We start from the raw sequence: 13855 nt of genomic DNA, 5'->3' as shown, positions 1-13855 counted from the left end.
CCTGTTTGCTTGAAACGTCAGAGCAACACAAATCATTTCTTGACGTTAGGCTGGTGCCATGCAGACAGTGCATTGACTCTACCGTGCCCAACTGGCAAGGTTGTCAAATTACATTTCTTTCAACACCATTCCCATCCCACTGCTTTCCAAACAGCTGTACGAGCTCTGCTTATTTTCACCTGTGTAACTCAAGGCCACCAGCCTCTTGTTCTGTCCTGGTTAGTGCCACACCATCAAAGCCCAGGGTCCTTCTCCCAGCAAGAGCTCAAGGATTTTGCTGGGAAACTGTAAATGAATGAGGGCCAATGAGCTCTCTACAGGGGACACCATCTCTGGAGTAGTCTTGCACAAAGACCTCATGCATTTATTGGTCTGGAAGGACAGGTGGGGGAAACACATTTCAGAGCATATACCTCCTGACATCCAGATGGGACTTAGATTCCTAAAAACACCAGTGAAAGCAAGCCTTGGCATCCTGCATCATTTAGGCATTCTTAAAAGTACCCCAGATCATGAAGCACATGGAGTTTCATATAGATTTTAGGTTAGTCCAAAACTTACACTGAATAAACATGGATTTTTTTTCCTGTCGGAAAGGCACATTCAAATCTGATTTGCTTTTCCCTACAGAATCACTGCTCTGTTTCCATTGAATCCTACTACACTTGAGCTGGTCTCAGCTCCCTGAGAATCCTCACACATGACTCAATAAAGTTGCGTTCGGATCTTGGTTGCAATCATCAGTCTGTAAATAAGAATATTTTCCTAAGACCTTAGCACCGTATTCACAGTCTTCTTCATAGCACTTTGCAGCAATTAAGTGAGGTGTGCCTGATTCTCCCTTTCTCTTCCCCTTTGTTTTTCTTTGTAAAAAAATGGTAACAGTTTAGGAAGCGAGCTCTGCCTGGGCCTTTGTTCCCATTCAAAGCAGAAAGGTACAAAAAAAATAAGAGTTTACATGTTACGGGCATTTGGCCTTTTGTCTGTCTTACTGGAGGTCAGAATCCACCTTCAGCTTTGAAGATCATTTTGTCCCTTGAATTTGCACAGCCTTGTCCTTGATAAAAAAAAAAAATAAATAAAATTTAAAAAAATTAAAGAGACAGTTCAAATGATTGTCCCATTATTCTCACCAGTAAATTTGTGTTCAGGGAGAGAAGACTCACACTCCCATGCCAAGCAAAAGGTGTACGTTCACAGATCACAGAATCAGAAGCTACACTCAGTTTTAGAAATCCAAGGGCATCCAAAACACTCCAAGCATTTTGACATTACCAGAACAAAGCCAAACCATCCCTTCTCATCCACGTTCAGAGAGAAGAACAACAGCATTTTCCTGAACATCATCAAACAACGTGGAGGGGAGCACACTCAGTGCTAAAGAAGGCCAGCAGACGTCCTCCAGCAGCCCCCAGCCCACCCAAGCCTTTACCCATTTCTGCTACAGTTGCCTGGGCTGGAGCACAAAAACCATCACACCAATGCACTGTCACTCATGAAAGAGCCCCGCTGACTTGAGGAATAAGGGGTTACAAGTGAGGGTTACAAGGCAGGAAAGCAGGAACAGTCATTTTGTTAAATCCAACGTCTTTTGTTTAAAGTTAGTTTTTCTGAGGTTCCATAACATTATTTTCAGCTTTCAGGAACAGAAACAATAGCGTAGCACAGTAAGTGCCACGTCTGCTTCACGGTTTGATAGAAAGCTACGAGACAAGAAGGCGCGTTGATTCCAAATAATAACTTACACCCTGTGATTCCAAGATTGTACAATCCATGCATGTGACTGCAAATATCTGTCTATGGAGCTTTCTAAAAACTATGTATGAAGGGGAAATCTTAAAACATGTTTCTTTTTTTTGTTGTTGTTTGTTTTTGAGTGGAAAACCTAAAATCCAACAAATTGCAGCTGTCTGAATCGCTGAGCCAATTTAAAATCAAATGTTAAGGTTCTTTTTTTCGGTTAAGAAAAATCTCTGAGGTTGGAAGGAAATGCTCTGCTCTACATCAATCCACTCACACTGTCCTACAGCACCACATACACCTGCTGCCATAGCTCTTGTGTGCTTCCATAGGCAAATTCTATCACGGAAGTGTTTAAGAACTCATCTCCATTCGTGGTTGTTTCAAAACATCAAATTTTTCTCTCGTTTTTTATCTTCTTATTTTAGTTTATTTGATTTGGGTATCTCAGAAGCATCTCTTTCTGCCACCCATTGCCAAGTGCCATGCTGCTGTTAGCTTTACTCTCACGACTGCCCCGGGGTGCTCAAGACATGCCTGTTATGTCCTGCCCAGCAGTGTTACACCTGTGAGACAGCCATTCCATCAGCACAGCACCAGCTGTTCTCGTAAAGCATCCGTCTTCCTGCAGAGCAGCACAGAGCACATTACAGGCAGTTGGACCTTCCATTAGGAGAGATGTGGGGCACGAAGCAGAGAGCTCTGGAGAAGTGCGTGGGGATGCTGCAGCACTGAGTGTTTGCCAGCAGCCCCCATGAAGTTTGTGCCAGACAGGCTCCACAGAGAGGTGCCAGCACCAAAAGAAGCAGAGAGGTGCTGACAGACAGCCCCTTAACGTGGGGGTTGTCAAGGGAATCGCTCCATGCGTCAGCAAGCATCAGCCTCCACGAAGAACACACAGTGTTAGGTGCAGGTTTTTCCCAACCATGCCCATTTTTGTACCTTTATGGCAGAGTGATGCACCCTCAGTAGGAGGCAATGGCTTCTGCACATGCAGGAAACAATGACAACAAGCACTCTTACAGGGCTAGAGCATCAAAGGGCGAGATCTGACTGAGACTCGTGCAGTTGGTGACCTTCCCTCCACCACCCCATTTCACTTTGGCTGTGCATCTGGGCCAAGCAGGTGCAGGAGCCGCTGCCCAGCACCAGCGTACTGCCTTCTGCCCTCCTGCCATTCCTCTGCTTCCAGCTCCGCCAGCAGCTCCAGCACAGCATGAAGGTCGCACTGCAGCCGGGAGGACAGGGTGGAAAGTGTCCTCTGCTCGCCAAGCGCTCATTTGAATTTTTAATGGCTTTGCTTCAGCACTGCTCACATCCTCTCTGCCGTTCGGATCACGTTCCTGTGGCACGAGCACCAGCAGAAAACCCACTTTGCAAGGTGCTTGTTAGCACAGGCAAAGTGGTCGGTGCCACGCTATCGGCCAGCCCTGCAGCTCCACCACGGGAACCATGTGCAGCCAGGCCACACCGGTATGCATTTAAAGGAACCACTGAAGCGTCGCAGAAAACAAACACATTTGAGAAAATGATGCTCTGCTCATGGATATTCCACTAGCAGAAGAGAATGCGTTTGACAAATAAATTATTTGTTATGAATCCTTTGCTCAGTTCTAGTCAGCACATACAAAAGAAAATAACACAGAAGGTATAATGTTAAATAAGCCTATGATCATCATTTTAATTTTTTTAGACCACTGCACCTGAACGCATTCATAATTTCCCTGAGATGCTGCAGATTGCTGCCATGAAGTTGCTGGAGGTTTCATCCAGGGGTTTGCTGGGGTTGGAAGAGCCGAACCCCCACCCATCACCAACATCCTGGAAGAGCCAGGACAGGGAGTATGGCCCCACACAGCTCCCACGCAGTCCAAGAACTCACGCTCAGCCAAGATGAGGGTTGGAGCTTGATGATCCTTGAGGTCCCTTCCAACCCAAGCCATTCTATGATTCTGTGGGACCCCTGGGACAGCCCTCAGAGCCTGCAAGGCCTGCGCTGTGATCAAGGCCACGGGGGGCACACGGGAATGGGTGGGAAGGGGTGGTGGGAAAGCCGGGGGCTGCCAAAAGGCCTCGGGAGCCTCCGGTGCCCTCCAGGTGACAGTGGGAATGCGACCAGGAGGTGTGGAAGGAGGCCTGCACAGCAAGAACGGGGCTGAAGGGCTGGAGGTGGGCAGGGGGTCACAGTGGAGAGGGGAAATAAAGAAAGAGGTGAACTCTGCTCAGCTCGCTGCTGTGCCTTGTGAGCCATGAGAGCTGCGTTATGGGAAGGTAAACTGGCAAGGAATTGAAAAATGAGCGGGGGAAAAAGAAAAAAAAAGGATGTAGAAAACACTTTTTGAATGAAGCACATGGAACAAGGCCCAGCCTCTCCCCAGCCCTGGGTACAGACGAAATACTAAGTTTAAGAATAATGAGTCCAAAGTGACCACCACTGCCGACAGCACGCCCCTGCCCAGATGTATGTCAATAGGGAAATTGCTACCTGCCCTGGCAACCACAGCACGGGAGACGGGGCCGGGCCGGGCACCGCAGCGCTGCTGCCGCTCGACGCCGGCCGAGGTCGGGCCGGTTCCGACGGCTGTGAGCAACGCACCGCGGGCGGGACCCAAGGAAAGAAACATCGGGTGGGAAACGCGAGCTGCCGCCCTGCACGGCGGTTTGGACGCGGTGCCCGAGCACCGCCGGGTACAGCTTATCCGATGTATGGGGTAGAAGCCGGCAGCAAGCAGGGCGCGTTCAGCACCGCGAGCAGCCGGGTGAGCCGCGGCATCGCCGGCTCCGGGCCGGCACACGCTGGCTGCACACCCCCCACCTCCCCAAGATCCCACCGCACCGCGCAGGGCCGGGCCCGGGGGACGTCCGCAGCGCCGCTCCGCGCGGCGGTGCCCAACCGAGCGTTTGGGTGAGGCCGGCGCTGCGCTGCCAGCGGCGCTGCCGGGGAGTCAGGCACTGCCCCTGAGGCCCGCAGGGCTCCACGTGTCCCGCCGGAGCTCCGGTGCTTTAACCCCGAAAATACACCTCGGTGGTTACAGAAATTGCGTGCTAACAGCCGCTGCTGCTGCGGCGCTCCGCTGCGCCGCTGCCCGCGGGGTGCGGCCCGGGGGCGGCCGGAGCCCCGGAGGGGAACCGAAAGGGATAGAGAGGGAAGCGGGGGTATCGGACGTGCCGGGCCTGAAGCTCCGGGACGGGGGGAGGCCGTGCCGGCGGCTCAAGGGCAAACCAATCCTTCCACAGTATGGAGAGCGGTAACCCAGGCACGGGGTTGGGGAAGGGGGAATGAAGGGGGGGGGTTGAAAAGTTGTCGTTTTTCTTCTTTATGGCGAAGAGAGTGGGAAAAAATATAATAAACCAATATTGACGATAATATGAACGGTAATCATATTAACAATAATAATGATGATGGTGGTGATGATGATGTAAGCGGCCCGAGCCGAGGCCCACCCGAGGCCGTGCCTCTCGCTGCCCCCCCCCCCCCCCGGCTCCTGCCCACGGTACCGGGACCCCCAGCGCGGCCGCCCCGGCCCAAGGCTGCCGCGGGGAAGCGGCGCGGAGGCCGGCGCCTCGTGCCCGAACGTACAAGTAAATGGAATCGAATAACACGGATAGCGGCGAGAGCCCCCGGAGAGCGGCGGTGGGGCCGCGGGCTGCTCTCGTGAGAGAACCGCCGTCGGAACCCCCCGGCCGCGGGGCCGCCGCACGGGGCCGATGGAGCGGGCGGATCGCAACCGGCTGCCCCAGGGCTGCTCCCCCTGCGCGGCGGCGGTGGGTTTGGCAGTGCTCGGCGAGGTGTTCTCCTGCGAGCAGAGCGGTAATTGCCGTAATCGTACTGTATCATTTGGATCATTGCGGTATTGTTGTTTTCTCCCTCTCGTTTCTCGCCCCCTAACACTGCAATAACGCGCTCCGCTGTTAAATTAGCGGGTTGCAGGAGAAGGGGGAAAAAAAGAGAGGGAGAGACCTCGAATGAATGAAAGTTTGTTAAAAAAAAAAAAAAAAAAAAAAAAAAACAAAAAAAAAAAACCCACACAACAAATAAACCAAGAGAGTGGCACGGCAGAGGCGAGCCCGCAGCTCTCAGCACCCCGTGTGCCACTGGGCAGCACCCAGGCAGCCCCGCGGGACCCGCGCTGAGGGCGGACGGCGGCGGGGAGCCCCGGGGCGGTGCGGGGAGAGCCGAGAGCTCTTCTGTGTTCCCTCTTCTGTCTTTCGTTCGTTCCTTTTTAGTTTTGTCGATTTCTCTCGGGGTTTTTCTCCTTTTAAGAGTTGCTTTTGTTATTTTTATATTATTACGTGCTTTCTTAGGTGTAGAACCGATGCATTCGTTGCCCCTCGCACCGTGGATGGCACCGGCAGGGCCCGGCCGCCGTCCCGAGTCCCCGTGAGGACACGAGGAGCCCGCACGCTCCCACGCGTTCGTTGCTCTTTTTTTGTTTTGTTTTGTTTCTCCTCTCCAATTTGCGTTGATTCGGGGACCGGGAGCCGGGGGACTCTGCCGTCTCTCCGCTCACGGTGGGGAGATGGAGGTGCCCCCCGCCTGCCCTCGGGAAGAGCCGCCTGGGTACGGAGGTGCCACAGGGGACCCGAAGCTGCGTGACGGGGCCGGCTGAGCCCTCCTGTGCGGACGAGAGGGGAAAAGCGGGGAAATGACAAAGCACCGCGGCTCAACGCCGTTCTCGGGCTCTGCCGGCTTCGCTCCGTCCGCCCCGGGGCCGCCGCTTCACCGGCGCAGCGGCGCCCCGCGCGTGGGTACCGGGAGCGCCGTGCGGACGCTCCACGGGGCGCGCCCCCCGCTCCCGGCCCCGCCGGTTCCTAACGCGGCCGTCGGGGCAGGGACGGGGCGGGCGGGGGCAAAACCCGGCTCGGATCTCCCGTCGGGGCGGGGCCGGGCACGGCGAGAGGAGGGTTCCTCCGCACCGCCCCCGACGGCGGCCCCGAGCGGCGCCCGCCCCCACGGCGCGGGGCGGGGAGGGGCGGCGCTGGGCGGGGCGGGGCGGGCGCCGCTCCGGGGCGATCCGGGCCGGGCTTTGCGGCGCGCGCCGTGCCGGCGTCCGCCCGGCCTCCGGCGAGAGCCAATCAGGGGGCGGCTGCCCGCACGTGGAGCCGAGGGGACTCAAGAGCGCCGCGGCCGCCGCTCACTCCCCCCGTGACGGGCGTCCCGGCGGCACCGGGGGGCGTCCGCGCCGCCGCCGCCATGAGCGGCCCTTTCCCCGAGGAGAGCTGCGCCGAGCGCCCCGACTGCAAGAGCAAATCGCCTACGCTGCTCTCCTCCTACTGCATCGACAGCATCCTGGGCCGCCGCAGCCCCTGCAAGGTGCGGCTGCTGGGCGCAGCTCCCAGCCTGCCCGCGGGGGCCGCCCGCTCTGAGCCCCCCGACGGCGCCGCGCAAGGTGAGCCCCGAGCCGGGCCGAGCGTCCTGACCCGGGTGGGAGCCGGGGGGAGCGGGGCTGCGGCGAGGCCGGGGGGGTGCCCGTAGGCTGTCTCGGTACCGCACGGATCCCTCGCATCCAAAATTCCCCCCGAAAAAATGGGAAAACGGGAATTTCTCGGGAGGGTTTATAAAACGCAGAGCGGACGAGCTCCAGGCCACGGGATAGAAGTAGCCCCGGGGCCGTTGCGGCCTCCGCACCTGGGGCAGCTCCGGACCGGGCGGGACTCTACAGACCATGCAAGGTGATCTCAGCCCCGCGCTCCCCGCGCTGACCGCGTCTCTCTCTTTCTCTCCCCCCCGCACCCTCTCTCCTCGCCGCAGGCTCCCCGAAGAGCAGCCCCCCCTTCGAGCCGGCCGAGCTGCACTTGCCCCCCAAGCTGCGTCGGCTGTACGGGCCGGGCGGCGGGCGGCTGCTGCCGTCGGGGCCGCGCGGGGAGCGGCCGGAAGGGCGGCCGGAGGGAGGCGCCGGGGCCGGGGCGGCGGCCGGGGCAGGGGCCGGTCCCGCGCCGTGGGACACGCTGAAGATCAGCCACGCGCCGCAGGTTAGCATCAGCCGCAGCAAGAGCTACCGCGAGAACGCGCCCTTCGCGCCGCCGCCGCCCGCCCGTGACGAACCGGGGAGCGGAGCCCCGCACGTCGAGGAGCGGCCCGGCCCCGCCGCGCCGGCCGCCGGGGAGGAGGAGGAGGACGAGGAGATGCTGGAGGAGGAGGAGGACGAGGAGGAAGAGGAGCTGGAGGAGGACGACGAGGAGGAGCTGCTGGGCGAGGACGGCGGGGGGCTGCTGGAGGAGGCCCGCCGGGGCGCGGGAACGGCGCCGGGGGCGGAGGGCGGGGGGCTGTCCCCCAAAGAGGAGCTGCTGCTGCCGCCCGAGGACGGCGAGGGCAAGGACGGCGAAGAGAGCGTGTGTCTGTCGGCCGGCAGCGACTCCGAGGAGGGGCTGCTCAAGAGGAAGCAGCGCCGCTACCGCACCACGTTCACCAGCTACCAGCTGGAGGAGCTGGAGAGGGCCTTCCAGAAAACGCACTACCCCGACGTCTTCACCAGGTACCGGCACCGCCGGGGCAGCGCGGGGCGGGGGAACCGAGGCGGGGAGGGAGAGCCCTCGGGGCTATTTTTACGCCGACGCAGGGCCCGGATCGGGTTCGCGCTCCCCGCGCGGGTCGGAGAGGGGCGGCCCCGCGGGGCGCGGATCAAAGCGCCGCCGGTAAAAATAGCGCCCGGCGCGGCCCCGCCCGGGGCCCCGGGGAAGGGAGGGGGAAACCGGGGGCCGCCCGGCTGCGGGGAAGGCAGGGGGGGACGGACACGGCCCTGTCCCGCCGCGTCCCGAAGGGGCATCGCGGATTTCTCGTTTGTTTTGTAGGAAGGGCGCGGAGGGTCCCGCGGGGGGGATCCACTGCCGGCATCGCCCCGGGTCCCGCGCCGCAGGCGGAGCTGAACGCTTCGGCGTCGCCCCGTTCGTTTGGGTTTCATTGCAATTTTACGTTACCCGTCCCGGCGAAATGCCGCGGGGCTGCGGGGCCGGGAGCGCCTCGCTAGCGCCGAGGTGGCTCCCGATACGCGCTAATTGCGGGCGGCGGGCGTAGGGCCGGGTGCGGGCGGCTCGGTGCCGGCTCTGACGCGCTGTCCCCGCAGGGAGGAGCTGGCCATGCGGCTCGACCTGACCGAAGCCCGAGTGCAGGTGAGTGAGAGGCGGCCGCGCTCGGCGGGACGGGGCCGGGCCGTCCCCGCGCCCCCGACGGAGCCCCCGCGGCCGAGCGGTGAGAAGGAGGGGCCGGCGTCGCCAGCAGGGCTCCGTAAAAGCGCACTTAGCGCTGAACAAACGCGGCCGTCGGGAGGCGGAGTGCCGGTTGCTTCCCGCCGCCCGCCGAGGAGCCGCTTAACGCCGTCCGATCGCCCATTTTTGATAGCGACGAGCCGCGCGGCTTTAATGGCGGGCGCGATGCCATTAGAGGTGTTTGCGCCCCATTCCAGAGTGCATCGCCCGGCCCGCGCCTCACCGCCACGGCGACGACAAACACGGGGCGGCCGCTGCCAGCGGCGAACAGATGGCCCCGGCCGCGGTCGCGCGAATCACTCTACAGTTAAAATCGGGCGCTGATAACGCGCCATAAATTCCATATGGCTCATCGGCTACGCGACGGCCCCGCGCATTAGCGGCGCTGAGACGGGCCCCGCGCTGTGTTGACACATCGCTCCATCGTCACACAGCGCCGTGACGGCGGAGCCGCGCGTTCGGCCCGGGGGCACGCGGCGTGGGAAAGTTAAATAGCTCTGTCGGCGAAAGCCCCTCCGCCCGAGGGAGGGGCACGGGGAAGGGAATACGAATTAGCGGAGCCCCTCCGGCGGCGCTCGGCCTTCCTTCGGGCTCCTTGCCCGCGGGATGCCGCAGGGATCCCATCTGCAGCGGGAGCGGTGCCGCCGTACCCGAGGGAAGCGGCCGCGGGTGGGACGCGAAGGAGCGCCGGGAGCCTCGCCAGCTGCCGCAGCGGCACTTTCCTGCACTGTGCGAGAACCTCTCGTTCCTTTTTCCCGGCGGTGTTTTCTCCCCGCTGGGCTACAGCCCGGCTTGGCTCGGGGCTTTTACTTCTGGGGAAGGGGAGAAAAGAGGAAAGCGGCGGCAGTGCTCCGTATTGTCTCGTTTTGGAGAACGGTTCTGTTTCGTACCGTACAGAGCTGCGTGAAATACAGCCCCGAGGGCGGCCCGGGAGCTCCGTCCGCGCTGTGGGCGCTGCATAAATTCCGTTGCTGCGCTGTGCGGCCACAATTTCGTTCTCCCTTAAACCGGAGGAGAGCGCGCGGCCGCTGCTGCCCGCGAGTGCTGCCTTGCAGCGGAACGCGTTCAGCGCCAATTCGTTCCGTGGGGAAATAATACCGCCGCAGCCGCGGGACTCGGCCCGGGCCCGGCGCAGTGCTAACGCCGCTGTCTCTCTTGGCTTTGCAGGTATGGTTCCAGAACCGTAGGGCTAAGTGGCGGAAGAGGGAAAAGGCTGGGGCTCAGACACACCCCCCAGGTTTGCCTTTCCCTGGTCCCCTGTCCGCACCTCACCCCCTCACTCCGTACCTTGATGCTAGTCCTTTCCCTCCTCACCACCCAGCTCTAGACTCCGCCTGGACCGCCGCCGCCGCCGCCGCCGCGGCCGCCGCCTTCCCGGGCCTGCCGCCTCCTCCGCCCGGCTCCGCCGCGCTGCCCCCCGCCGGGACCCCGCTCGGCCTCGGCACCTTCCTGGGCGCGGCCGTGTTCCGGCACCCCGCCTTCATCAGCCCCGCCTTCGGCAGGTACCGGCCCGGCCGCGGCGCCCCTCCGCGGGGCGGAGCGCGGAGCGCGGATCGCGGAGCGGGGTCGCGCCGCGGAGCCCCTCCGAGGGGCCGCTCCGCCGTTCGAATCGGGGGCGCCGCCGATTGGGCGCCGCGCGGGTCACGTGCCGCCGGCCCGGCCGCCGATTGGCCGAGGGCCGCGCGCTCCGCGGGGCCGACGGACGGCGCGGTGCGTCCGCGCCGTCGGCGCGGCGCTGACGGCGCTCTGTGCTTCCTTCCTTGCAGGCTCTTCTCCACCGTGGCCCCGCTGGGCAGCGCGCCCGGCGCCGCCGCTCTCCTGCGGCAACCGGCGCCGGCGGCGGCCGAGGGCGCGGTGGGCGCGGGGCTGGGGGAGCCGGGCAGCGCCGCCGCCGACCGGCGCGCCTCCAGCATCGCGGCGCTGCGCCTGAAGGCCAAGGAGCACGCGGCGCAGCTGACGCAGCTCAACGTGCTGCCCGGCGGCGGAGCGGGGAAGGAGGTGTGCTGAGCCGCCGGGCGGCCAGGGCGGCCAGGGCGAGCGGAGCCAGACCGAACGGGAGTGTGAATAGTAATCGTAATTAAGAACGAGAATCGCGGGGAGAGGAAAGGAGAGGAGAGGAGAGGAGAGGAGGACCGGCGGCGGAGCCCCGATAACGTTGTCCCGGCGGCAGCGCCGTGCGCCGCGTTTCCCCCCTCCGTCCGTCTCCGGTGCTAACGCCGAACGAAGAGCGGCGCCGGAGCGCGGCGAACCAAAGGGAACGGCACTGCCGGGGCGCGGGGCCGCGACTCTGTACATAGCGTTGTTATAAAAAAACGGAAAGGAAGCCGACGCACTGCAGAGCTTTGTATATTTGAGATGACGATGTTATAAAGGCGTTGCACTCGGAGTCGCGGTGTGCGCGTCTGTGGCTGCGCGGGGCCGCGGGGGCCCGGGAGGCGGCGGCGCGGGGCGCTCCGTGCGCGGCGGGCGTTGCGACGGCGGGCGGGGGGGCGGCGAGGGGCGACCGGGTGTATTGAACAGCGAAGAGGAAAAAAGAGGGAAAAAAAAAGGACACACACACACACACACAAAAAAAAAAAACCCAAAAATGAAACCGCACAGCGCCGGAGGCGGCCGCACCCCGCGTTCGGGCGTCTCCGAGCGCCTTTCCCCCCCTTCATTCATTCCTCTTTTATATTTATGTATCCCTCCTTTTTCTTATTTGCTTTTGTATCGTTTACTTTGTAGTAATTGCTCTTTTCTTTTTTAATTATTATTTACTTTTAACGATTTCCCTTTTGTCTTTCATTTTGTTTTGTTTTTACTTCGAATTTTCGCTGTCTATTTTACTTTTCTTTCCTTCGGTGTTACGTTCGAAAGCGGCCGCGGCCGTCGCAACCCGGGGCGGCTCCGCTGGGTTCTCCCGGCTCCCGTGCGAGCCCCGGGCAAAGCCCCGCACGCGGGCACACACGCGCATTGCAAACCCCGGCGCTACTGGGGGTCTCAAAAGCCACCACGAGCGCAATAATACCGATAACGATAATACCAATAAAATGTAATGGGGAAAGTCATGTTCGTTCCGTGGGCGTTTTTGGCGGCGCAGACCGAAACAACATCGTTTTGTTGTTGTTTGTTTTTTGCTGTTGTCGTTGGTGGTGGTGGTGGTTTATTTTTTTGCCATGCGGAAAAGCGGTTCGTCACGGAGCCGGCACGCAGTAAGAAACGCCATTCACCGCTCGGACTCCTCGAGCCGAAGCTCCGCTCACGGCAGAATCGCGCTTCTGCAGGCGGCAATTTTGCTAATCCGGGGGTTATTACGGCGGGCCCTCATTAGGATCGCGGCGCTGCCAAGCAATCCCATCACCGCCTGAAAAGAAGTTTACCCCGGCCGTTGAGGCGGCGGCCGTATTTACCCCGCGCGGTCATCGGCGCACAGCTGCGGCCGCGCACGGAGCCCCGCGCAGCGCTGCGCTCCTCCGAAGTGCGGAGCGCTGAATGGAGCGGCTCCCCTCGCCCCGCCGCGGCCCCGGCGCTTTCTGCTCTCATCCAATTAGCGCGGTGTATTAAGCGGTTTATCATCTCATAGTCAGCTATTGAGAGAAACAAGGCGAACACTTTGCAATAGAGCCTGCTCTCCTTTGACACCCTCAGGTACTTACATATTCCACTGTGCTATGAATAATAGAGGAAGAATAGAGCGCTAATTCCCTCATCAAAGAGCGCCTTGTCTGCTGCTTTGCTCAACAACACCATTCCGATCAAAAGAAAAGCAATAAAGCTTAGCATAACAAAACGAAACCTACTTATTAGCTTAGTGGTTAAATTAATGCAGAGCCGTCGCTATTCAACGCCGAGGTTTGAAAACAGCCTCCAACCACCCCATAATGCTGCCGTCGGGATGGAGGAATTTTAATCTGAGCTGCGAGGCCGCCGCAGATGAGTTAATCTATTAAAGAGCGATGAGGAGGGCTCGCGGGGCCGCGCCATTCAGCGCAGCGAGCGGACGGCTCCGGCCCGGGACGCGGCGACTCTGCCCCCCTCCCCGCACCCCCCAGCGGCCCCCGCCCGGCCCGAGCGGACGCGGAGCCCCGGGGCCCGCCGGCGGTGCGCGGCCCCGGCGCCGCTCGAGGAACCCCGAAACGCCCCGACGGGGGGAAAGGGCCCTTCCCCTTCCCGACCCCCTGGCCGCTGCTTCTCTCGGCAGCGTTCCCCGGGCTCTCGTAAACATCCCTAAACTCCCAAATTAACAGGCTCTTCAGCCGTAATTATCCCGGTAGACACAAGTGCCGCGGGGTCACGGCTGCTTTTCCGAGCCGTTCTGCCCGGTTACCGTCAGGGATATCTGCACGATCCTAATTGGGTCGAGCGCTACGAAACCACGAAAACCCAAGCCCGAGTGAAATTACGGCAGCGGTCCGGCAGGGAGCTGCAGCATCCCGGCGTCGCTTTGGGCCGCACGTTCCCGAGAAACCTCCCCGGGAGTCTCTCCGACAGCCCGGGCGTCACCTCGAGGGGCTGCGGCCGCCGGGCACGGCACCAGCATGCAAACGGATCGGCCGGGCGCCGTTTCTGGGAGCGGAGTCCGAAGGGTTTGGCTCCAGAGCCGCTCCGGGCATTCGGGCACGCTCACGCCGCCGTCCCCCCCTCAGGTCTGCAGCACCACCCGGCGAGCTCGCAGCTCTCGCTCAGGGCTGAACGAAAGCCGTGCAGCCTCCGCACAGCCACGCACGGCCCTTCCGTGCCCAACGCTGACGCTCCGTGAGGCACACGGAAGGCTGCAAGTGGGACCTTCCATCGGCTCCGGGCCGCAGCGTTGCGGCCCCCGTGGGGAGCTGCCGACAGTCAGGCAGACCGAGCCCAACGCTTTCACTAGAAAATTTTATTTTTTTTCCCATCAAGTGCTAAGAAGACTTTGCATTGTATACCGTCG

At 61.2% G+C, this 13855-nt stretch overlaps 1 protein-coding gene across 1 annotated transcript; it reads left to right on the top strand.

The window, feature by feature from the left end:
* The first annotated feature begins 6934 nt into the window (after positions 1-6934).
* Positions 6935-11365, top strand: ARX (aristaless related homeobox). The gene is made up of 5 exons (XM_042867849.1): positions 6935-7130; positions 7493-8216; positions 8805-8850; positions 10114-10448; positions 10713-11365. Exons 1-5 carry the CDS (start codon positions 6935-6937, stop codon positions 10951-10953), a joined length of 1542 nt encoding a protein of 513 aa, XP_042723783.1. The 3' UTR covers positions 10954-11365.
* The last annotated feature ends 2490 nt before the right edge of the window (positions 11366-13855 follow it).

The sequence above is a fragment of the Lagopus leucura genome, unplaced genomic scaffold (assembly GCF_019238085.1).
Source record: "Lagopus leucura isolate 7727_CA_CO unplaced genomic scaffold, USGS_WTPT01 Super-Scaffold_100001, whole genome shotgun sequence".
In the NCBI taxonomy this organism is placed as follows: domain Eukaryota; kingdom Metazoa; phylum Chordata; class Aves; order Galliformes; family Phasianidae; genus Lagopus; species Lagopus leucura.
The sequence above is the reverse complement of the archived record's forward strand: the minus strand, read 5'-3'. Positions and strand labels throughout refer to the sequence as shown.